The 26912-nt window shown below is 44.6% G+C and overlaps 1 protein-coding gene across 1 annotated transcript in view; it reads left to right on the top strand.

Annotated features, from left to right (window-relative positions):
- Positions 1–6802: 6802 nt before the first annotated feature.
- LOC107192455 (putative uncharacterized protein DDB_G0293878) overlaps positions 6803–26912 on the top strand; it is a 29528-nt gene continuing 9418 nt past the window's right edge. Inside the window, exons 1-2 of the mRNA XM_015581713.1 lie at positions 6803–8819; positions 9901–9936. Of these exons, the coding sequence (XP_015437199.1) occupies positions 7122–8819; positions 9901–9936 (1734 nt within the window). The 5' untranslated portion in view covers positions 6803–7121. The remainder of the gene's footprint in view (positions 8820–9900; positions 9937–26912) is intronic.

Below are 26912 nucleotides of genomic sequence, written 5' to 3'. Positions count from 1 at the left end.
GCACTAATTTCACGTTGTTCGTGCGAACGAACCTCGCAGCCAGTTCAACCGAGAATGGATCGCCGACAACGAGGAATTGACACGGGACGGCAGGAGAGCTAATTCGATTAGCTGTTAAATAAGTATTTCAACGGCTTCCTATGCTCGTCAGCCCTCTCGTGGACACGAGGTTCACCGATGTCCGTGGTGGTGTAAATATTTCATCCCCGTCGTGAGGCGAATAAACATGGCTAATTAGGCGGGATACGTCGACTGCCGGCGATTACCGATTTTCAGCGTACGAGGAAATTTATAACGCGATCGTGGTTGTAAATTACGCGATATTTCTCGCGGTTGCGGTTCCCGTACTGGCAGCAACTGTACGCCTCGTGTAAATACCTCAACGGTGATTCCGAGTGTGTAGTTTATCGTGTAATAAGTTTAGGGTCGCGTAGCATTTCATGAGACCAATTGGAATTATTATTTTTGGGTCGAAGTCTACCCTCAAGGACATGTCTTCTGTTTTTCCAAGCTTTTTTACTCGGGAAATGTTTTTTTTCATCCGAATTCCATAGAACATTATGAAATTAAAAGGCAAGAATAGCCTGTCGTTGCCTTTTAAAATTATTACGAAAGAAGAAATGGCGTATTCACGTAAATATCATCGTGTACTCTGTGACTTCAAGGATACCAGAATATAAACTACTTCTTTTTAATATATCTTTATGATTGTACAAATGTTACATCGAGATCGTTCAGTATCCACCCATTCACAGTAAAGATATTTTATTTCTGATCAAATGGTTCAACACGCTTCACGAATTATATCGCCATAATGGTTACAAAGGATCGTGCGTTGAGTGCTTGGAAATTTATAGGGGAATAAACCGTTGAGTAAACATTTGGAACTTATGGCTGACACTGTACGTAAATTTACATTCTTTCGCTCGCAAATAGGGTATAATATCATCGGGGCCGTCTGACCTGTGACCATGAAGGGCAAAACGGAGCCCATGAACGTTTGGTTCTTGTCCAGGGAAAGGGAACTACCCGCGTAGATCCGCGATCGCTATGACCGATACACGTCGTAGCAATATTGTTTCAAGTCTCTCCATGCTGGCTCCAAGAGAACGTTAAGATTTTTACGGTTGTAATAATCCATACAGAACTATACACACCGTTACTTTTTTCAGCACGAAGAAGACAATTTCTGGAGAACATTGTAACGGGCAACGAAACGCGAATATGAATTTCATTTCAGATCCTGGAACCTAGATTTTATAATTCCTTTTTTTTTTACTAATCATTTGAGGCCTTATGCTTCGAAAAAGCTTTCAGAAATATTGTATTTCCTGAAGCTTGTAGTCTCTGAAAATTGCTGACTCACATTAGTCGACAGGTAGGAAAGATTCCTAAGCGCTCTAAGTGTTCTACAAGCAATAAATTTCCTCGTCCGATTTGTTGATGTTTCCAAATACGATATTCGTTGAGTGGGTAAATAATACACCGTTGTTAGTTACTTCTATTTCCTGTTCGTCGCAATTTTCGATGTAACGATTCGCGGTGGTTCACGATGATCGAAGTGAAAATTAACTTCTATAAGTACGGGCCCTAACTGTGTTGTCAGGTCAGTCGAGGGTCTATGAGTCGAAACGCGTCCAAATCCTAACTCGTTTCACTTGCACGTCCGTTAAGACGATCGAATCTCGACAGGTGGTCTCCGGACTCGGCGTCTGTTTACCAATTGTAAATGTAAGAGGCAATCAAATATAAGTGTCGCTGATACTGAGTCTCGCCCGGAGGTATGCAGAGTTTCTTTTCCCCGTTTTCGCCACAAACACATACACAGGGTCATCGACGAGCGTCGATCACGCGAGGAGGTCGCCAGCGTGAAATAACCTCTCTACCGAATGAAAACAAGAAAAAGGAAAAACGATGAGGAAAAGAGGAACGGGCATACGACCAGACACACAGGAGAGCTCGATGGAATGCTGGGACGCTGAAAGGTGTAACGGAACCTGTTCTACTCCCAACACGTCCCACGCACGTTGCAAGGTCAATACATCGATCCTCGTTCACAACACGATCCCCGATACGGCACAGATTTCAACAATCATTTTTCATTATCTTCCATCGAGGACTAGCACAATATAGAACTTAACCACTTGAAACATATATTTTCTGCTTGTTAGGGACTACCTGTGTACCCACCTGTCCTCATACTCGCTCGAACGAGATGGACGATGGCTGTGTACGACCTGTCAGTGCCTTGAACGTATTTCATCGAGGTTGTAGAACAGGTTGAGAACGTGCAAAAAGCTGGGGTGTTTAACAAGTGAAAAGTGAGGACTTATTCTGCATACTGCAGAGACAGTAGGTTTTTGATTGTTCGTTTGATGGAGTGGGAACAGGATTCGTAGATCCATACACGTTGCCTGTAGGAAATTGTATTGGACGTTACTGTTTTTATTGGACGTCCAAAAGGTGTAGTTTCGCAATTGGATATTATGTTGGTTTATGAGCAGCCTGAGAAATTTAATGCTTTGAGAAAATGTAATAAGACTTTCTTTTTATTTGGAACTTGATAGAAATTTTGCGAATTTTAGTCCATAGAGATCTGTATTTGCAGAAACAATCTCAGTTCAGTTATACGTAAATATAAGGTGTTCTATGAGCATTGATCCGTAAATGCTTAGTTAAAAATTAAATTAAGGTAGGCTGTATGTATCTTTATATTTCGTATCTCTGTTCATCAAATGCGGGGCTTCTACGAGGATGAAAGGTAGGTCAACAGCTGAACAGTAAGTAGTGAAATATTTACACGGAGGGGATAACCACTAGTTGACCTCTAAAAGATGATTTTAATTTCATGAATCAATCCTGCCTCTCAGTGGTAATTTCATAAGGTACTGAATTTTCATAAATAAAGTCTAACTGTTTAAAAAGTATACTCATTAATTGTAATTAGTAACCATTATAATTTTCCTCGGTACAAATTGAATATTCGAAAGTCAAGTCTTTTTTAAAGAAGTTTCAGCTGAATCAACAACATACGAGTTACTTATGATACAGCGTCACATATACAGTTCTTCGACATTTAATTTATACCAATACATAAAAATCGTTTCTACTTTTCCACAACATTTACTCCGGGCCCAGCAATCGCGAATTGCACGTTCCCGGCGTATGTAATAACACGTTCCTCGCATTAAACCGTGAAACGTTCAGACGATATTGCACGTAAGAACGCGCGCGCGCGCGCGCGCACAGAATATAGGAGAAAGAAAGAAAAAGTCAGTAGAAACAAGAATTCCCAAGAGTTTATTATGGTTTCCTAGACACGGTTGTTGCATGTTATTTCAACTGTTTATAAAGTTACTTATTCAATCGCATGCCGCGGTAAGGTGGTATGCTGAATACAGGTTTCGTGTCGTGTGGAAGGAAAGGCGAACACTAACCGACTGGTTTACCGGGTGAGGTATGTGGAAAATAAGGCCAAATAATAAGGAGTAAAAGAAACATCCCACCGCGTGGTGGAATTAACCGATCGATGCCAATACTCCGGGAATGCACAGAACGGTGATTTACTACGAAACGGAATATCGAATGGAAATCTGAACTTTTCTCGGAAACGTATCGAATACGGAAGGTTCCTTTTTCTTTTTATTCCCCATGATACGACGGTACAGTCACCATAAATTTCTCCACGGCGATATAAAAGAGCCCTAGAGATGCGCGTTAAGGGTAAGTCAGGGGTAAGAAGTGGCGCGTAACGAGGGTCAAATATCGACAGTCGATAGTTACCGATAGTATAGGAAGCACAGGAACATTTCTCGATGAGCTGGCGACACGATATCATCGAGCACAGCTGCCCTCGGAGAATACTTCCTTATTAAAAAGCGACAGTTCTACGGTCGATTTCTACTCATTTGAATACACGTATCTATCAACGCGTCCATTTACGGCCCCGCGGTCGGAGCAAATTAGCCAGACATTCCTTTCCTATCCGGTGACTGTTACTTATCCGGTAAAATAGGCTGTCGCGGGGATTAAATTCAACCGGGGGCAGTGTCCTCTGGAAACGTGGACCGGAAACCATTTTCGAGGACCAACGGAGAAATTCTGATACCGGGAATAACAAAGTAAATCAAAATCACTTGACCTACATATTACTAGCAGACACCAGTATCGGTGGGAAGGAAACAAGATTAGAAACTGTTACTGGGCGCTGTTACCATGAAAGTCGTAATACTATTGACTTCGAGAGTTCAACATACGCTGCATAGAATCACTTTTCAGTTGATATTAAATCCTGTGGTTGGATGCCGAATTAACGTGAGCCTTTAAACAGTTAATGAGAGTAAATAATTGTTTGCCAAATATCTACTCATTCAGGAGAAAGTATTTACGTTAGAGACACTTAACAAGCCTAACTAACTGCAATGTTTTTGAAATAAATTAATTACACGAAACACTGACTTGATTAATTTAATTATTTTTCATGTGATCAGAATTGTGAGTGATATTTTATTATGTATACACCGGATGCATAGTTGACAGTCTCTCGGCATTTATGCGCATTCTCAGGTCCCACGGTGTGTCACTCCTAAAAATATTCTTGAAATTCCCTAAACAGGTTGCAGTTTAACCATGGCAGGTTTCTCGAATCCTCCCCCTCAAGACATCCAAGCTTGGATCCGGCATCGGTGGGGTTGCCGACAGGAGACAGGGTTCCCAAGTGGTAACTCGTCTAAATATTAACCATCCTCGACATAGTTCACCTCTACTCATTCAAGTTTCAATCTTAATTAACCTTTCAGCTCGGTCCTCTAGACAGAAAATCAGGAATTATAGAAATATTTTTACAGGCGAGTACGATTGGCCTTGAAGAAATAAGTACGAACAAATACGTTCAGGGTGTTACTAACTATTTCAATAATTCACATGACGTATTCCACAAAATCAATCACATCCCTAGTCTTTGCCTATACGTAGAATAAACTCATACCTGCACAGCCAACGCTCATATACTCAAATGGGAGAGTTACTACTTCGACACAAAAATTGATAATCATATTCTTCCTTTTCTATACTACAACCATTTGTTGTATCACTCGGCAGGCGCTGCTCTCCATCCTCGAAACGAATTTATAAAAGAATTACACGCGTTCTGCTTTTCCGCAGAAGTAAATTACACGGTCGTTTGCAACGCTTCCAGCTAATAGAAGGAAACAAAAGGCAAAAGTTGCGCAACACGCTTGTACTTTCGCGCTAATCCGCAAACATTCTGACCGCCGCGGCTGGAAAATTCATGAGAGTCGCCGAACTTATTGTCGAGGTTGCTTTCCATTCACAGGGCCAATCACAGCCCCCAACAGCCACCGACAAGTCGCGCCTGGAACATCCACGGGAGGTGGGTATATACACACGGTGTGGGAGATCACACCGTGGTGTTGGTGAAATTTTCGGCAGGTGTGCACACAGGTGGAGAACAGGTACGAGGTGGTAATGCGCAAGGGGAGGGGAGGTCCCACACACCCGCCAGGAACGCACACGAGAAAGCCCGGTGAACGGTAAAGAACAGGTATTTAAATAAGAAACCGGATAGTCGATTCTACCTGGCTCGGTAGAGGACGCCACGTCCTCCTCGGCAAGTGCTTACGTGCCAGACGACTTCCAAGACCCATTCCCCGTTCTTCCCCCTCGCGGTCCATCTTTCTCGCTTATTCATCAGGCAACGCAGGCTCCCGGAGCTGGCCCTTTCACTCGCTCGGTCGGTCGCTAACGTGTTCACTTGTTCACTCGTACGTCTGCCCCCTCTCCTCGGGCTGCTTATTTACCTACTCACACCACACGACTTATTCTATCGCTCGCTCCCTCATTCACTCGCGGCTCCTCCACTAGTTTTATTTTCTCGCTCGCCTCTGTATTCGTTGTCTTGCTCGTTAGCATACGCTGGACCCCTCTCCGTGCTACTCCTCCTTTCTCTCTCACTCTGTCTCGATACAGTCGCTGTTCTGGCCCACGGTTCCCCCCACTCCTTCAACAACGACTCGACGTTCCCACTCCTTGTGCTCCCAGTGCCCCGTCGCGAGGCCCAACTTGGTCCCCACCTAAGCAACGAAACTGCATGAGTAAGTGTCAGAGGCACTCAGTACAGTTACTGACGGCTCGTACCGTGAACGATCGCCGTCGACCCGTTGTCGCCTACGTCGTCGTCGTTGGCACCGTGGAATAGAAGCTGAGTTTGATTCTATCATGCGCTGCTCTTGATAAACACATGCAGCTAGTAAGTGGCGGTACACTTGTATCTCGCTCTTCGTCTTCCCTCTTTTCCGTCTGCTCTCTGTCGTTCTCTCCGTCCCTTTCTCTCTTCTTCTCGCGACGACCGTCTGGCCAGCCGGGTACCAGATTCTCTGTGACTTGCACGCACCGCGTCCGCGGATGTTAGCAGGTGTTTTGTATTCCGCGCGAACGGACGAACATCTTTAAACGACGTCCCACGAGTGCCGTAATCGCGAACGATTGATCCTCGAGCATTGCAACCACTCCCGCGATAACGATCCTCGGTGCGATGTATCGCCGCTTGGTCTATCGATCGGTCTCTGATTAAACTTCATCGTCGATATCCATCCTGTTGTTGGTGTGTCGAAGTAAGTGAGCGGAGAAAGAGGAATCCACCAGGACTGAAACTTCTCTGGTATAATTTAACCGAGTAGTGTCGCGAGTGCATTTAATATGTTCTCACTGAATATCAAATCCCTGTGCGAATAATCTTCTATGACGAATTAAATTGTGATTCACGATGGTTAATTGATTGAGCTTGATCTGTAGTCCAGAGAATCTATCGATATCACTCTAAAACCACAAGATCGTGCTTTAAATCTGTCACATTGTTGCGTCTTGAGAACACATCGCACAATCGTATCTTTATACTGGTTCTCCGTCGTGAAAACATTCCATTCATAAATTCCACACCGTCCATAGGTTTCTCGAAAGGAGAACAGGGGGAGAGAGAGGTAAGCGAGAGAGTGTGATAGTGGGGGGAAAGGTTCGGAAAGAGAGCAACCGAAAAGAGAGTTCGAACTTGGTGGGTCAGGTGGTGGTTCCATGAAGAAGTGACAGTGGTTTCGAATGTGTATATGGACGAGATCGCCACGATGACCGTTCCACCGACACTGCCGGCGAAGGCTCAGTCCCGGGATGGGAGCCAGGTTGCCCGACAGACTGTGTCAATCCGGACTGTTTCCAATCCCACCACGGCTACACCGAGCACAGGGGCCGGAGCAACGGTATTCGTCGGACTGGCCGCTCCTGGCGTTGATTCCGTGGCAGCCTGTAGGAGAAGAATCCCGGAAGTGCAATCGGCGAACGGCTACGGTAAGCAGACCAGCGTGAAGTCCGTGGCGCAGAGCCTTTCGCAGAGCCAGCAACAGACTAGCCAGCAGCAGCAACAGCAGCAACAGCATCAAGCGGCGCATGTGGTGAAGATCAAGATCAATCCGGATGGTGACAAGAACGGCAGGGTGATATCGACCGTACGATTGACTCTGGACGAGAAGGTCGGCCACGAAGTCGAGCAGGAGAACGGGATCGCGTGCGAACGTTCGAGCAAGCGTGACGGTGGTGTGGTCGTGAGTGCGACGAATCTGGTGAACGAGCAGCGTTGTGGAAGTGCCGGTGCCGGTGAAGGCTGTGTGAGGATCAGTGTCGGTTGCAACCCCTTCGAACGCAACAACAACACCACCACGAATAACAACAACAACAACAACAACAATCACGATAAACACGATCGTAACAACAGCACGGAGAAAGACATGGTCCACCGCAACACCCCGGATACCCTAAATACCTCTGCCGACACACGGTCGAACACCTGCTTCTATTATAATTCGTACCAGAATCCGTTAACCGGTATGGTGATGTCCAGCGGACAATGTTCGCCCAGCGACACCTTGGACAGTGGTACCTGCAGTGATCTGGATGGCACGCCGCCGCCGCTGCCCAAGAAGAAGAACGCCAGCACGGTTCTCCTAGCCAGCGATCAGCATAAACGTACGGGGAGTTTGACCAGCAGCGGCGCGGAAGTGGACAGCGACGATAACGAGAGCAACATCAGCTGCGACTCTTTGAATCCGGGCGACCTAGGCGACGGGATGATAGTAGAACGAAACGTGAACGGGAGCATCGAGGCTGATCAGAGTCTGGACTACCAAGAGATCAATCGTCTGGAGAACGGTGTCGATCACCGGAACGACACCGTTCTGAATTTAAAACGACTAGACCCGTCGAACGAGAACGAGCACGAGGAACCGATTAATAAAGACCCCGCGCCAGCTGCCACGACACCGGAAGTCGACTCGAACTCTTCCTCCTCCAGAGGCTCGCCCAGCGTCTCCCCGTCACCGTCCGCCGCCTCGACCTTGTCGAAAGCTTCGTCCACACCGAGGATCAGGAGTCCAGACTTGGACCACCATAGCAAAGTCTCCTCCCCGGTGGTGAAGGAATGCACCTACGAGGAGAGGAAACAGGAACAGGAGAGGCTAGAGCAGGAGTCTATCGCCGGTGATGTCGACACCAGCGTGAATCCGATCACCGGCAAGAAGTACGTCTACGAGTACGACAGGTTCTACAAGTTTCATATGAACGAACTGAAAGGGGGGAATAATAAGGACACCAGCAGGGGATTGGTGCTAGGTGACAAGGATACCGACGAATGTTTCGCCGGTTACAAGATCCTCGATAAGGAGGCCATACGCAGTGCCAAGGGGACTGTGCGCGGTGTCAAAAACAGGGTGCGCGCTGGCATCGCGACGTTTCTTCAGAAACCATCCTCCCAGGTTCGTATAATCGGCACCTCCTGAAACTATTCATTCTTCCTCGTCCAGGCTTCGAGGAATTCCTGTTGCGTGCCAATTAACGGGCGATTCATCGCCGCCTCGGAATGCTAAACAGCCGTGCGCACAGGGAAGCGAATGGAAAACATTAAATTAACCGATGTTTATCTGCCGCTCCCGGGACGATGTTCGCGGAAGGTTATCCGCGTAGAACCGCGGACGTATTCCGCCAGGGTAGGGGGCATAAAAATAGATTCGGAGGGAGTTCAAAGAACCTGGAGGCCGTCCCGTGAACTTTTCTTGTTAAGTCGCCTGGGAATGTTTCGTCGTTTCCCTCGTTCGTTCGTCCCGAGTTTGGCATAACGTAAACAAACCACGAAGGCGGGTTATGATGTAATGCTCATTGTTAGATAATGTCGCTTCCAATTTCGTGACCGCCTCGTTTAACCTAATTTTGTATTGGTATTCAGGACGCTTTCAGTAAATTTTTCATTTCTTCTTAATTGTTTTTATCTTCGTTCGAAGCTGGAGATCCGGAACCACAGTGTATGGAAATAATGAGGCATCGTTATCGACTTCGTTAGTTGCTTCCATTTTTTTAGACGTAATTGCGTGAACCTCGATTGTATTCAAATATTCGTGCCAGGCTTTGCGTTAGTGGTAAATGTGAAGGTTCGCGAAAGGGTGAATTTTCTTTCGTAGAACGAGAAACACGACGGAGAGTTTAATTAAGTTTGTAATTTGAAGTAGAATCAATGAAGGGGGACAGATGAAAATACTGAGAAGTCGAAAGTCGTTTGAAATTGCTTCGTGGTGTCCTCAAAAGTTCCATGGAAAAATAACTTTCTAGCTGTGGCTGGTTAGATACTATCTCTCGTACTTGCGTACGCATTTCCAGGAATTTATGTGGGTCGTCTGGCCCATTTTCATTCAGTAAAACCGCGTCAATGGGAAAGCTTCGATCAGCGTGGAATTTTCTAATTCGATAGAAAATGTCAGAATTTCTGTCTACTTTTGATCTTTTCATTTACTTACGATTGTACAAGCAAGTTACTTTAAATAAGTATTTCATGGTTTCTACGAGCCATACACACAGAAACTTCTTTTCCAGGTAATAATTCCGAACGTGCAGTAGACAGATTTGTTGCTACAGGAATCTGTCTGAGAACGAAATGTCACGAAGATTTAAAATTATACCAATGTCTCGTTTATAACCAGCGAAACGGCATAACCTTAGGACAGGCATCCAGAATTTCCCGTTTTCCGTTTGAAAAACCACAAGAACCGCAATAGACATTGCCGAGGGAGGGTGGTGAAAGGCATTCTCAAAGGTCATAAGGGCACGGTGTCTAAAAATTTGCGGAATCGTTGGTCTAGATTTCACCGAATACTGCCTCGTCGAACGTGTTCCCGCTGCGTATCGTTTCTGCATCAGTCCTCGTACCCACGTCTCGCACAATAATGGAACTCCATGAACAACCAAAAAAAAAGGTAATGACAGAATAAAGAAAATTCCTGGATCTGTAATTACGATGCCTAGCATCCACGCGAAACTTGGGTACGAGAGCTCCTAGGCGACTCGTCTATTTGTTATGCAAATCAGACTCTGACATCGCGACCGCCAGACCAGCGTATCAAACAGGGTCGAATGGAATGGCCGATGGAATCGGCTGGACACGTCTGGCCAGTCGTGGTGCTCGTCTGTTACACTTGACTCGACTTGGAGCAGCACGCGAAAAGCGTTAGATTTACAGTTAGATCACTTATCCCTCTCTCTCTCTCTCTCTCTCTCACTTGTCCTACAGTGGGTGACCAGTTGTGGATCGACGTTGACTGGCAGCCGTCGTCGATCGATGACGTCTAGAGCCCGTCCTCCCATGCGGTCCTGATTGCACACGATTTCTGGTGTTGCCATGCCGGATCGTGCACGGCCGTAGACGTGTGCCGGCGAATCGTACACACATACACCGTCGATGCAGAACGTATCGACATAACGGTAGATCCGATAAAGCGATATTACGTGCGACGTGCAAGGAGAGCGTGCTCGTTCTACCCTTCCCAGCGAACCGATCCTCCTTCTCATCCGTTCTTGAAGTCTTTTTCTTCGCTGCATGCATCCCTTCCTCTTCTCTGTCACGAGGATTTTTTTTGGGATCGAGAATGCCCTTTGGATCGCGTGTACATGTGCGTGTGTGGTCTCCTCATGCGGTCTATTTCGCGAAATTACAAGGGAACCAACTGGAGACTGCATACAAGCACTTGCATGGTTTCCTTGGGACTGGGCACGGAGCAATCATGGATTCGCTTCTGGTCTCCGTGTCTCTTGAGAGCTCCATTGCGAGACGTGGTTCGTGGCCACGGGCGAGACCAGAAGTTTCGAGAGTCTGGACCAGAAGAGAAATCTGTTATTACGGTTTTTTTTCTTCTTCTTGCCGGGACGATGGTTAAAAAGCGAGTCGACTTGTCGTGGTCCACTTGGAGCGAAACTTATTCAGTCTGAGCGGAGTATGTAATAAGCAGTTCGTTTGGGTGTATGGGTGGTACCACTGGACACCAATCTAGAAATTTTTACTTATTGTTAGACTTGTATAGTCCAGGAATCTTATTGTGTTTCGATACTTCTCTCAAATCATTGTGCGACTTAGAAACGTTTGTTTCGAAATAGAGAATCTTGCAGTTTGGAGTAGTCGCGATCCACCGAGTCGTTCATTGTCAGACAGGCTGCAGTATCTCATCAGCCTCCACCTTTGACGCAAGAGGCTTGGCTGGCAGGTTGTACAATGTTTGCCGGTAAAAGCAAAACGTAACGGCTTGTTTCGCAACGCGTTTCTTAAACCTTCCTTGCAACAGGTACATTTACGGGAGTCATTTACTTAGCGACAATTTTCCGTGGTTTCTTAACGCGCTTCATTAGAGGAGGGGGGGAAAAAACGGGAACACCGACGTTACGGTCAATGTTCTGACACAACGAGTACCGAGAAAGAATCTCTCGAGAAGCCGAGATTAGCGCGGTCTCGTTGGGGAGGGTACATAATCTGTAGCTGTTGCGTTGTAACTGTACCGTTTTTGTCAGCGTGGAAGAAATGGGATCAAAAAGTCTGCAATTTACTTCTTCTGACGTATAAAACGCGGTACGGTCGCATTCGAAAGAGTGCAGTGTATATTTCTGCCGCGAGATATCGATAGATCGTATTTCCTGGCGGTGTAGATCGCATGGAAGGGGTTAATTTATAAATAGAAGTACTATGAAGAACGAAGTAATACTTCGTGTCTAATGAAACTTCTGAAAGAAAACTTTAATGTATAATACTTTGATAAAAATTTAGGCGAATATAGCACCGATGGAATCTTCTGTTAACAGATTCGCAGCGGGTGGTTTGTAGACGAGACTCTTAGTTGAAGAATTTAAAGTCAAGATAATGAGCGTGCCAAAGAGAAACAGGTGATGAACGCTACAGATTTCGAAATAACGTAGAATTACGTGACCAGCCCTCGGCAGAAAACTTTGAAATGACGTAGAACTACGATACCTGTACTCAGCTGAAGGTTTTCAAATCACGTAGGATTACGTTGCTGGTTACGAATGTGTTAAGATATCTCAATCACAGATTACAATTCCATAAAAGACCACACACCTGTCTATTAAAAGCGGTTGATGCTCTTCTCACGGTAATATTTCAAATGACACGAAGTTCTCATTCAGCAAACGATCGGAGTGCAAACGGGTTAAGCGTCTCGGAGTTAATCTTTCTCCGATCAAAATAACAGAAGATTCACCTGCAGCTCTCGCACGGTCTTTGAACGCTGAGAAAAGCCGGGATAGGAAGTCACGTGGTTGCTTCCGTGTGCTTAACAATACGAAACTAAGGCCAGATATCCCGGCGCCGCTGACATAACAGAACACACACGCACACAAGGATGTGTTAAAGTGCTGTCGTAATTTCCTGGTGTGTGCGAGCCGAGGCGAGTTATGCATCAAGATGCATCGATGGAAGAAGATCCTTTCCAGTCCCGTAGACAGCCGGTATCAGCGTTATCGCGTATTATCGTTGATGTAATGCTAACGACGCGCTCGTCACGAGCCGCGGCGTAACGATCGCTATTATGAAGTTTCCGACAAACCGCATCGGGATTAACTAGAAAGTTGTCGGGTTAAGTGATAAAATAGAAATGGAAGCGATCTCTCAGACTATATTCGTGTATTATTTTAATGTATCATAATTAAACGAATGGATATTTCTTAATTTGTCCTCTTTATAGTGGAATTCACGGAAACGGTGATCAACAAGAATTTTATTTCCCTCGTTATGGATTCTAGCGGATTGGAAACGAGACGGACAATTACATGAAGGGATTAATGTTTTTTATTGGACAGTATTTCACTGATTCGCAGTCGTAATGAGTCGCAGTAATCGTTTCTCTATTGATTTGAATTAATTCAACGCGAATTCTAGACCACGTTCCAACGTTGTTTGTTCACGAAAAATGTTTCCACCTGTTTTATTGTCCACGCACGAACCCGCGCTCAAAGCCACTGATTATGTAACAAATTTTTCACTCCGTCGTTAGTATATCCATAAAATATGTAGAGTCACGTGGACACGATAAAACCAAACTAGCCAAACGAGAGACACGAGCGCTTGCGCCTCGGTTTCGCGAACGATTAACCTGCGTTACACTTGTAATTAAAACGTCGGGACCTCAGCAATCGAATGGTCCACTCTCGGAGTAGGTATGTACGGCCACATTAAACCGGCAAACGGAGACTGGTACGACGCGTTTCACCGGCGGAAAATTTAATTAAAACCCCTCTCCCGATCCGTATTTCTCGTGTAGCAACGACAGTAATTAAGGACAATTTGGAGCCTAATATAATTGACAGAATAATCCCCGATCCAAGGCACTTACGTATCGCTAATAATTACCGATTGGAATCGTGGCACCGATCTGTAATCGCGTTCTGGGTGGTAAGTATATAGTTTCGCAACGCAGAGAAGAAACGTAAGAATATATCGGCGGAACAACCTCAGGACAGAAACACCAATCGACGTCGAATGCTTTTTTTTTTATCCGAAGTTTTGGTTAATCGGTCGGTAAGGTTACCAGATTTTCAAACTGTTTCTTTTTCTGCTCGCAGAATAAAAGAGATCTCGTGTTCCACCTTCTGCGAAGAAAGTTATCGAGGCGAGCATGCATGCATGCGTGCACACGTTAATGTCGCAGATTTAAACGGCGTTACTTTCATGCGTGTGCGGCATATTTCGTGTTCGGGCAATTTGCACGGCGATGCAACCCACTTCCCTTCCCCTCCTTTTTTCCACGATCCTGACGACCTCCTGACGAAGAAGGTGAAATGATCGATGATAAACGCGGCAGAAACAACGACCCACTTCATCGTACGGCGTCGATCGTACGGGCAACTTTCTTTCCCGATCTTACCATCGGGTTCGAGCGCGCTCGAAATCGACGCTTATGGACACTCGACGGCGGCATGTCACGCTTCATGTTCTATTTCTCCGCCGATGCTTATTTGGTACGCAAGCAAATAAAGATTCGAATGCTCTTTGTAATTCGAGCCGGTCCGCGTTATGGAAGCGGAAAACCAGGTCGACGAAAAATTGCAATTTAGTGCGCGGCGTTCGTCACGATTTAATGCTGTCGTAACGATCGGTCGGTTCGATGGAAAATTCTGGGACTGGTATCGAATCGAGCGGAAGCTAATCCTCGCGTTACCAATTCCTTGGGCTACTTCTGAATGAAATTGGATTATTTTAAGGTGATTAACACTAGAACTATGGACGACGAACGTAAATGTACAGTGATTCCTCGATGAATGCGACGCGAGTAACGGCATTATTCCCACCACTGGGGGATTCCCCCTGATGAACCAATCAAAACACAGTAAACAGAAGCTAGACAGAGGCTCGGCATCGGGGAAAAAAAATTGATGTGAGGCTGAAAACCATTCCGCCTTGCCATGAATGCTCCGAAGTAGACCCGAGTACGTTGCACTCACCGAGACATTACTGTATTTCGATAACCAGGCCAAAGTGATGAAAATTGACAAATTTAGAAATTAATGCTGGCTTCGTTACTGGAAATTCAGAAAAGAATGAAATTTTATCGGTCACCGTATTCTTCCGTAAACAATCATTTCGTGCCGGATTGCGGCACAATGTCAGCTCGCGAGGATCGTTGTAACGTAAATTTATTCGAGAAGTTGTACGTCTCTCGTTCGATGCGTTTCTTACCGAACAATTTTCGAAAGTGCTCGTTCACCGCGATGTAACTGACGTCGGCGGTGATGGCAATGGCGCGCGCAGAGGTTGAATGAACCGGCGAGCAGCTAGCCAATAATCGGAATCGTGCGAGCACCGTCGACCCACTTGTACGCTGGCTTCCGGCTTTTCGTTCTTGTAATTCCACACCGTTCGATGGACGGTTAACGCGGAATCGGCGCGGCGCGACGCGGAGCTCCAGGTGGCGAAACCGGCATCGTGAATTTCCCGGTTAAAGGAAACGCGGCAGGCATGTCCACGGGACAAATCGGGTGGGAAAAGAGAAAGCGGGTCAAAGAGGCCACCGTGGCGACAGCAACACCGACCGACAGTTTTAACCTCCTCTTGGATTCGTTCAACCTTCTCTCTGAACTACCTTGTATCGTCTTCTCTTCCTACCGGTTGCTGTACCTCGTGGAGCGGCCACCTTCGCGGAATACGCCACTGCATGCTAAAGGGTGTCTCAGCAAGAACTTGAATTTTAAATAAATAGAAAAACACATTAATGTAATTGTTTCTTTATATTTTATTATTGATATCTTCAGAGTTATTAATGACATTAAATATGAAATAAAATGTCGTTTAAATGGCCACCGTTGGTCTGGCGGCAGGTATGTATTCTTTCGACGAAATTTTGCAGTACGTTTTGGAGTAAGGGCCGGTGAATTTTACGAATTTGGCTTTCAATTTCTTCTTTGAGTCTTTGAATTGTCTCTGGGTGGTTTGCATAGACGTTACTTTTCAAAAAGCCCCAGAGTGTTCAATAGTGATCTCACAGTGACGAGCATAGTTAACGGTATAAGGAAATTGAGAACGCTTCTCGTGGATGCAACGACCAAGAAGGACTACCAGTCCAAGTGCAAACAAAAAACTAATTAATATCGTTGGAAAGTAGTGAAAAAAGCAGTTACCCGACCGTACAGTTTGCCTTTCACGAAACCACCGTTGCGTCTCACCCCCCGGCTGAATATTCACAACAACGAATAACTCAACTTTCGTGCACGTTATCGAGCCGAGTTGAGTACACAGCGAGCTTCTTTTTTTGGTTTCCATGATTCTCGGCACGGTCGGCGTAAAAATATCATGGGATGCATCCAGTCGTAATCGTAACCGTAACCATAAGCGTGCCCGGCAAAATGAACAACGACTCCTTCGTTTCGAAGTCTCTGACCGTAACGGCTGTTCCTATCGCGGGTTGCTAATAGCAGGTAGAGTTGTAATAACAGGTGGAGTTCTAATCGTGGACGCGAGTATCAAACCGCACGTTACCGTGGAATCTTGGACTAACTACTTGGACCCGCGAAATATCGTTCGTACGAGGGCCGAGGCGAGAGATGTAAGCCACCTGAGGAGATTCGTCTGTGTACCGTTAGTCAATGACGAGCTTTACATAACACAGGTGTACCAGGTGGAAGCGGGCCAGCAGCACTGGTAACCCAAAATTTCGGGAATCTGGCCGCCGTGGAACCGGTTCGTCAAATCTATAACGGAAACGCTGGATCTTCGGAAAGTCGTAACGGGAACGACCTCTGGTACCGAGGACCAAGGAAATACATAGACCACTGATTGAGACATTGACGGTCGTATATGTACCTGTTATCTGAGATCTGGATACCATTTTATAGACTGCAGCTGGAAGTGTCCTCTCCCATTAAGACGCTGACGCTAAACGACAGTTTCGTCGCTAAGATAATATAGAGAGCTGTAGAACTCACTGCTCGATATATGTATACATATAGTAAGTTGCTTAAGTATGATATACGATGAAAAGTTTGACCGTCTCGTAAGCACACTAAAATACAGGTATAATTTTTACGACTCATCAAATTTTCTTCATAGTAATACAGTATATCTGTCGCAGTAAACATATTGAGAAAGTATGCATTGATCGCCACTGACATCCTCCTGTTAATCGTAGTCACGTTCTAGCCAATACAAACTTCCCATCGAAATATCCGTCGATCGTTCAGCAGCTTCTCCCTGTTAACGCGCAGCTAACGATCACCGTCTCCACTATGCAACATCGTTATACACGTTTACGTCGTTTCGTGGAAGTGAGGCGCGTTTCGCAGTCGCTTCCCACGAGACCGTGACTTTACCCGCGAATGCAAATTCGATTGGGGCGATTAATTAAGAATTCCCGCGGCAGTCAGTAGCGCGTAATCGGCCAGACGCTATCGTGCGGCGCCGCTTCGCGTAAAAGAAAAAATATGTAGAAAGGAAAAATCGCGTTAATCTCAATTTCCGTTTTGCCCCCCGACATCCTTGACAGAGGCGACGTCGCGTATGGAAGAGGCGCAGTAATTGCGCGCAGCGTCATGGAAAACGAGCGAATGGTCCGTGAGAAAGAAAAGATTCCACAGGCGTAGAGCGACAATAGACGGACCAACCGCCACTTTCCCATTTGACGTTGACATTTCTGCGGCCGGCCGCGTTCGATCGTGCATAAATAATTAAGCCTGCACTTATGAAAGCGCTGACTTTCCACCGTGGATTCGGCATTCCTGTCGTCGTCCACTCGGGCCAATTAACGAATCCCCGTGAAAACTGGTGTCTCGAAAGACTGCGTGAATTCTGATGCTGCGGAACGACCGTTCTGTCGGTTGGATCGTGCCTTGGATAGGAAATCTCGTGGATTTCCTGTGGTGTATTGTTCTGTCGAGAGGTAATTGGATGCGAGCGAATGTTAATTTGCTGGCGAATACAGTTGATACGAACAGATTTTGGTTTTCTGTTTGTATAGGAGTTGAATGTACTTGGGCTCGTTTGAAAAATTCTTGGAGAGGGGTGGAAAGACAATTTTAACAATATTATAATTATTCTATTTTTCAACATAATCCCTTTTAACATCAATGCACTTGGATCAACGATATTCCAATTTTTCTAGAGAACCTTGCATTCAAATTCGTTTATGATCAATAACTGTAAGGAGATGTAGTAGACACCGTAAAAGCACTTTTCTTCGGGTAGCTGTATACAGAATACTGTATAGTATACGATGACTTAATCCGTTGATTATTCATGAAACAAATGAAAACTTTCGAGGAACTGACAATTTCAGAAATACTTATGTCATGTATACTTCGTTCCTACAACTTTCCAAAGGTGAATCCTCAAGATTACGGTGTTTCACACATTTGTTTTAATTACTCTGACACGTTGTCCAAGATACGAGCATCGGTACATTTTTATTAAGGTTTTTATTCTGGTTTAAGATGGCAACAGAGCATCGACACGTCGTGAGAAATCGATATTGTTCCCCCGGCTTGTTGGAGGAATTAGTACGATCATCGCGAGTAAACCCACGCTGGGAATAATGAACAGTGAAAGCAAGTCGTTGGAAATTCATCAAAAGACGAGGGCTGCTGGCTTCGTTAAACAAAACGCCGCGAAAATCCGGAGACTCATGTATATTGATTCCGTGTAAGTGAAATAGGCGCCGCTTTGGACCCGGCGAACGAATCGTTAATTAAATGAGAACAAGAGGATCGATACGAGTCTAAGGCAGAGAAGAAAGAAAAAAGCAGGATAATTTATTCGAATGGGACGAAGAAGGTTTTCCCAGTGCAAATTCGTTCCCCGAAATACATAGGACGTTCTATTCTTTTCGCGACAGTAGTCCAAGTAGGTACCTCGCAGTGAAATTTCCGCTCTAGAATTTGAGCTAACGAATTTTTCAATTAAACGTAGCGCTTCCGAATCGCAGGGCAAATATTGCTTTAGTCCGCTTTCTCGATACGCTTAAACAGAATTAAATTCGTTAAAGAATTTCAACGAAGGACTTAAAATGTCGAAACCGTAATATGCATCTGGCGCATAAAAATTGGAGGCTACCAAAAAAATGTCAATTCTTCGTACAGGTTCAACAGTAACGAACGAAGACGTCGGGGAAGCAAGCAGCGTCGTGATCTTCGCCCTGTTGGATGCAAATCCCTTCGTCCGTGAAGATAGAACCGAGCAACGATAATGACACTTTATTCGCCGTCTTTATGAATCGTAAAGGAATGCGTGCTATTGCGACGTCTGGAAACTTTCTAACAACACCGTCGACAGATGGGAACGGGGGTCTTTCTCAGGAGGCGTGAAAAAACTAATCTTCATCGAGCCCGGATCTCTAACCCTGTCTTGTAATCGGGTTATCAAGCGAAACGGTGAGACGTCATTTAAACTTTTCCGTCAGGCATTTCATCCGAGTGGAATTTTTTTCTCATGTTCCGTTGTTTCTTTGAAGACAACCCTTATTCTTCACCAATCCTGCCTCGGAATTAATAGAGACTTTGCGTAAAACGTCCGTCAAAATGTTCCAGATTCAGGTGAAATAACCGCCTGCGTTTATCCGCGGAATTTATCGATAGCTGCCAATCGAACTTCCGTCACGGCAATATGAATCTGGCAGGTCATCGATATTGGACGGGAGCAACGTCTTTGCACCGCGATATATCGAAGAAACGCTGGTTGCGAAAGTTTAATTGTGTAAAAGGACTAAACACATGGACGTTGACTGTTAATCAAAATATCTAGTTCGAGTTCGTTTTATTTTCTACATCGCTAAGTTGATTATTTAATATACAGGGTGCCCCATACATCTGAGCCATGCCATAGCGTTAACACGGTAGAAAATAGAAGAAAAATTCATTACGAAAAATTAAATAGTTTTAATGTCTCTTCTCTGAAAGTAGAACACCCGTTCTGAAAGTAGAAGAATAATCCGCAAGGTACGAATTTCGAAGGAACCAGAACAGGCGATCGCTGGGTCCTCGAACAATGTTGAATTTCAAAAGGGGAAGAAATCGAGTCACCGCTTCGCCGAGGGAAACTAGAAATTGCTACCTCGATTTGCTTAAAATTGACGCAATTCGCGCTCCGTTTCGTCGCGTGGACCTTCAATTTTCATTCGTACTTCTCGCCTGGCCCTCCAATCCTTCGACTGTGTGTCATTTGCGTGCCAGCTGGAACCATGAAATTTCACGTACTTCGATCAGGATATTTTTCTTTTATCGTCGCCGTTCACATTCGGTATCGTCACGCTGACGAAAGCGCACGCGCGCTTTCTCCTTTCCTGAAATTCCTGACGAATCGCTGTCGAAGTCGAGTCTCGGTGAATTCCATTCGTCTTATCAGACCCAGGAAACTACTCGACGAGGGACAAGCATATTTTCGAGTGAATTACTTAACAGTTCGGGGCAGGATTCTTTCGTCGTGAATTAGTCTCGGACGTATTTATTTTCGGAACGTTCGCGTTTGAACGGTACTTTTTGTGTCCTCGCGCGATTCACCGGGCGAAAGTCGCCAAACAGCAGAAAACTATTATTAGAAGGATGACGGTATTCCTCGAGTATGTTGCACGGTTATTGTACTCTACCTGACAGGTATTCAGGACACACGGTACTTTATATGAAACTGTGGAATATTCGTGTACTGGTTGCTACACGACACGGTTGTCTCGTGTACGAATAATAGTCTTAATATAGGTTTCCAGTACACCTGCTGTTCAGAAATAGTTACGATAATGTTACCGCGATGCAATCTCTGCAATGTTAAATATCATGATACTTAGTTGACCATCATTTGTCTTAATTTCGCTTCAATAGAGATAATGTTAAATAAATAGCATACAGTCGGTGGAATTCATAAAGGAAACGTATTCTTCTTCTCATTTAAAATATGCTTGTTCGAAACGAGAATTTTTATCGTGGAAGAATAGAATTTAGTTTGAAAAGAGTAATGAATTATGGACGAATCAAGACGTTGTTGCGTACCTTTATGCAACTTGAATCGAGCATGAATATTCTCATAAGAATACATTACGACGCGTATTGTGTTTCATTGTACGGCTTGTTGCGATCCAGTTAAGAAAGAAAGGTGGACGATTGCTCTATTAAAATCAGATTTAAATCTTCGCAGTTTCACGATTTACTTGCCGCGCAACACACAGTCTGGTTCGGCCGCACGCAATTCAAGGCTTCGTTCGTTTTTTTCCTTTCTAAAATATGAAAACGGTCGACCGCGTGCTGAGCATAGTAAATACCCTGTCCAGTTCAATCCATTAAACTTCTGCGCATCGAGACACGCTGCAGCAGCTCTCCTCCAGGCATCTCCGCAGAAAATTTTCCAGTCACTTCGCGACTCGATCTCGCGAATAAGCGTTATCCCACTTACAGAGAAATCGTCGCTGATGTCATTTGTCCAGCGGAACGATCGGCAGTCATTCGCCGTGTAATTAATCTTTGATCTGTACCGCTTTTTTCCCTCTATCTCGATGGGAAAACAGAGACATTATCCAATCGGTATCTTACGTTCTCGATGACAAAAAGTGTACCAAGGAAGTTAACGAAAGAAATCGTGTAAATATCTTTATCGCGATATACTTTTTAAATATCATAGAACTAACTTAAAATTACACTACGATGATTGTAGAATGAGAATTATTTGAAGTACAATTAGAATATAATGACAGATAATCTTCACAGAATTACGAAATTAATTATCTAGAATGAACTTGAACTCCAATCGATTGCACAACATAGAATTTCATAACAACTCGGTATTTAAACGACGAAACGTTTTTATCAAGATATTAAACGGTCGCTTAATTTCCCATCCCAACCGATGTCTATTACTCATACGTCCGCGATCTGTTATCAGACTAAACACAGGCACGATGTTCATGGACATAATACTGTTTTCGCAGCCGGTACTTCTTCGTTTCGGAAACACTCGATTCGATCGTGCTTTCTGCGAACCGCGACGAACACAATGTACTTTTTCGTTCGAGTGGCCAGACACGAGGGCGAACAAAATTTCACAAATTAAACGAGCGTCAGGTTGTTTCCGTGCTCCTTGGTGTTCAGCCTGGTTTCGTGACCACGTCGTTGGTCACGCGACAGAGGAACCGCAAGGATCGTCGTTGAAAAATGAGTTTATTTAACAGCAAAAAATTACACTGTCTCGTGCGAAGCGTCGTCGGCGTGGGATTCGGGCGAAACGATCGTGCAAGAAAATCTGATCTGTTATGCGGGAGAAAAAATTTGAAATGTACACTCCCATTCGTAAGTATTAGAACACTTATCGAATGTGCAGTAAATGATAGAGGGTATTACGAAATTACCGAAGGTCTGTAATAAATATGGTTTAGGGGATATTAAGGCTCGATAGAAAACGTTTATGATATTTTGAACTAATTGAAGTAGCCTAAAATATATAGTTTATATGAAACATATTTTATATGAACGGTAGTATGTATACGAGGCTGAGAATGAATCGGTGGATGGAGATGCAAGGACGAAGGGGTAGGAATAGATATCCTTGTGGGAATATCTACGCGTTCCGCTGGAACCAGTTCATCGACATTAATAGTACGCTAAGAGATGTTGTCGCGAAGGTTACCATTCCCTTTCATAATTTCATATTCAGTACTGAGGTAGAATCGTGGCTCCTCCAGGTGCTTTCTGCGGACGGAGTCACGTGAATCACAAACAGGTGGCCATGGGAAAAATTGATAGGCTCTTTAGCTACACAGCGTTTCCAGGAAATCCTCGCTTTGGCTTTCCTAGTCCAGATATTCAAAGCGTGTCTGACAATAAATGTCGCGATTACGTTCATTCAGTTGCATCTAATTTGTTTTATTCGTTGTATTACGAATAAGTTGTAGGTTCGTTCATTTTCTATCGAGTGGCTTTACCATCGTGCAAGCCCAAAATTTGCGACTTATAGGGACTTGTAAAAGTCTGTGCGTGTATAAGAGTCTGTAAGAAATGTTTGTATCAACAATTACGTTACACAATTGCCAGGTGGGTTTTTGTACTTTCTAAACAGGTACTGTTAAAGATAGTATCTCGAGATTAACGAGATCGTTTTATGCCTAATGGAAATCTTGTCAGACCAAATTTATATGGTAACCCAATTTTTACTATTTCTTCGTTATGGCACCAAACTGCTGTACCATGCTGTATTGCAATACTAAAAAGTTTGTACTAGATAAACGAATATTTATTAACAAAGTATTAATCTGCAGGAAAAAGAAACGTATAGAAGCTACTAGAACGAAACATAACGTCGAGTCGATTTTTTCTCAGAACCACGAAGGATGGATGCAATGAATAAGTAAAGATTTTTTCAATTTATCCTCCGGTAACTTCCACTTTAAGAAACGACGGGACTTCCCTCCTTTGATGTACAGCGACATTCTTTATGCAAATGAAGAAGTCCTTGCGAGTCTCTGAGTAACTCTTTGCGAGCGTCGGCACGCCTTCGAGATGGTAGGGAGGGGAGAAAAAAATCAATCTCCGAGCGTTCCAGGGGTGCACGCATCGTGTGTTTATATCCAAGATACGCGATTGTTATTCGTGCCGTTCGGTCCCGTAACGATCCACAAGCGCGAAGTCGTATAATTAGAGAATTACTGTCCGAGTGTCGGGACGCAAGTGAAGCGAGTAAACGTGGAAAAAGAAAACGAGCCCGCCAGGGGGGATCCCACCGAGCATTCCTATGCAATTATAGTTTCCTTTTATCGCGTCGATCATGCACCTGGGATCGACGGATCCGGTTTTACACCGACTCCGCGAATCTGTGACGCGTGTTCATTAGGCGGCCCCCGTTGAAAGTGGCCGCATGGAGATCTATATGTATAATAATTCCGTAGCCTTGATCGGCTCGCTCGTGGATTGAGTATCGCGACGTGAGAACCATGATTCGATTACCACGGCACCACAACGAAAAACTGAACGGGTTACGTTTGTTTTCGCTCTAGTGCCGCTATTAACCCTTTGACGGTTTAGTCCATACGTCGTACGGGCAACCTGACATATGACAGACTATTTAGTTCGTATGTCGTACGGATCGAGTTAAGACTGGATGCTCTGCAAGTTTTGAAACATATTCTTCTGGAAACGAATTCATTCTTAATCCTCACAAGGGAAGGGAACCCGAACTGTCCGACTTTGATTTTAACGGGGCTTTGTAAAATTATAGTGCACAGGTTCTTAACACGTTGACTGCCAGCTACGAGATAACTCGTAGTTGAAACATTGCAAACATGCTGGATTATTTAAATACACAATTCAAAGATTTATGACTTAAAAAACGGAATAACGTGTGTCTGGCTACGTACTGCCGTTTCCACTGTGGCAGTCAATGTGTTAATGATATACAGGGTACTGCCGAATAACATGTACATGCGGGTACGAGGTGATTCCTTATGAAAAAAATAAGAACAAAATATAGAATAAAATTTTTTCATTCAAGGCTTAGATTTCGAGAAAATCGACTTTAGGACTGGGCTAGCGCGTCTGATCACTGCATTCCGTTTCTACTTACTACCATGATGAATACACGTGTTTCAGATTAATTTTTGAACTTCCGTGTACTGTGCTCGCGTACTCGGTACGTCTTTGACCGTCAAACGAATCGAAAGTGCAGTTTTATTTCTTCAGAATATTACATTTACCAGATATATTTCTATATTACTCAAAACAGTTACACGCACTAAGTCATACAAAGGTGTTGCGCGACACGTCCAGCGGAATCGTTCCGAGCGTCGAGATCCCTCGCGGGGGTGGGGAGAAAAAAAAGAAGGAATGATTCCGTCCGTGAATACGAACGGTTTGCCGAGTTCGTCGCGAGTGAACTGGTGCGTGTAACTGCAACTTCGATGTCCCGCTACGCGTTATGGGAAACCGGCGCGCGTTTTCGCCACGCGATATTCAAAATATCCGTCGCAAATTCCTGCGGCGCGCGAAGCCACGTTGGTACGCGGCGGTAACTGTAGTGGAATTATGGGACGGCATGGTTGATACTGTTAATGGGAAATTGAGGTTTCTGGTAAAAAAAAAAACCGTGGTAACGTCGAGGCACCGACTGCCTAATTGCGCTCGGTAAACTTTTAGTATCGCAGGTTCGCCCTGAATAAGTGGTACGATCTGGAAATGTTGTTTCTGAAAGTAGGATAAAGAATATAATGTGTTACGAACTCTGTTAAAAAAAGTATTTAGATGTGACACACGTTTATTCGGAAGTCTGACAAAACTGGTTTACTTCTTCGAATTGAATAGGTCTAATACATTCGGTATTAACGATCTATCAAGTGTAGATAATTCATTCGACGATGTTTGTCAGAATCAAATAAGATCATACCAGAGATTTCAAGAATTCTAAGGACTCGCGAAGACCCCTCACGATTGTTACGTCTCAAGTGATCCAGGATTCTCAATAGGTTTCTAGGATACCAGCCATCCGAGGCTATCTTCGAGACACTAGTGGTCTCTGGGGGGTTCACGACCGCTACAGAGTTTACAAGTTATCCAGGAATAGCTATCAGTGGCCTCAGGATGCTCTCAGTCTTAACTTCGTTAAATGCCACGTGAGTTATAGATCAATGTTTCGGTTATGAATACGTGTTCTGAACTAATCACTAGAATGATTACACCAGAACTGTAATTTACAAAAGCTGAAATTCAAAGAGAAATTGCTCTTCTCTATTTGCGGTTCTATCAAAGCTTTTATCTACATTGAATTTCAGTGAATTTCGTCCGGGCCAATTATAAACGCCCAATAACGACTAGTTTTATGCAACGTTCAGCACCTGTCTGTTCAACGTGAATCTCCTCCGATTTCAATTATGCAATCCGGCAGTTCTCTGTAGGCGCGCCCGCGCGAGCGCGTTCTTCGTATACATATATCGGTCCCGTTTCTGATTCCGCGTGTATCGTGGGGCTGCTGGTGTCAATTATCTTGTAACACCCACGCCTCGCACGGTATATGCCTCCGTGAAGTCCATTACCTTCGCTCGATCGTATATCGTGAATGCAGTATGTAAATAGAGTAGGTACACACAATTACAGGCAAGGCCTGTGGAACGTATCGCGTAATCGGTTAGTGTTTACGGGTTAATGAAATGGATTTAGCGATACAATGGACCGCCCGCGCCGCTGCGAATATATCCTCAGAGGCCTCGACCGGTTCGGGGGCGAGCGCATGCAAATGTAAACGAGGATCGAAGTTTGAATGGCGCGCGACGCGTAACCGACGCAGCCTTTAAGGAGAGCTATCGTTCATTAAGGGCTGTTTAATCATTCCGCGGAGTGTGATTATCGGCTCATTATCCGCCAACGGAGTTTCCCCTCCGGGTATTTAATTGTGAATCGCATTCATACTCGGCTGATTCGAATCTGTAAGAACTGGATAATCTCGAATACATCGAGGGTGCAGTTTGTAAGGGAAACGATAGCTACCATTAGTGTCCCTCGAGTTTGAGGTCTTCTGTTTTTCAGAAAACAATATTTATTTCGTATATTCTGTTATAACAGACGAAGTTTGGTTGAAATGTTTCGTGAATTAAATGGAAACAAATAGTTACACGAATGTAAAGAATTGTCCATCTGTCAACACGTAAATCTCGATAAAATTAGGTCGATGGAGGGTCACTCAAAGTCACATGTACCAAAAGCTTTGCAATGGTTGTGTTCGACAGTTCTAGGAATATCGGAAAAATCGAGTACCAAAATCAAAGGTACACGGCAACTCCATTGGTCACATAATTTCCTGTGGCTGTCGAAGCCAACAAAATGACGCTTTCGCCGCGTTTCGTGGTAACGCGAGTTCCTGGAAAGTTGCGGATTTCAGTCGACGGTCGCTGTAAGCCGGTTTCCAATTACAAACGTTCCCTAATGGAAGCTCGTAATCAAGCCGAAATTTTCATCGAACGCCTGCGCTTCGTGGACCGTAGTGGAAAATTTCAATGTCCAGGCAACGAGGAACCGCAGCGTTCCTCGCCACAACCGTGCACAATGTGTCCTTGTGCATGGTCACGATTTTTAATGAG

This window comes from Dufourea novaeangliae, unplaced genomic scaffold (assembly GCF_001272555.1).
Source record: "Dufourea novaeangliae isolate 0120121106 unplaced genomic scaffold, ASM127255v1 scaffold343, whole genome shotgun sequence".
Lineage (NCBI taxonomy): Eukaryota > Metazoa > Arthropoda > Insecta > Hymenoptera > Halictidae > Dufourea > Dufourea novaeangliae.
This window is presented reverse-complemented; position numbering and strand designations above follow the sequence as displayed.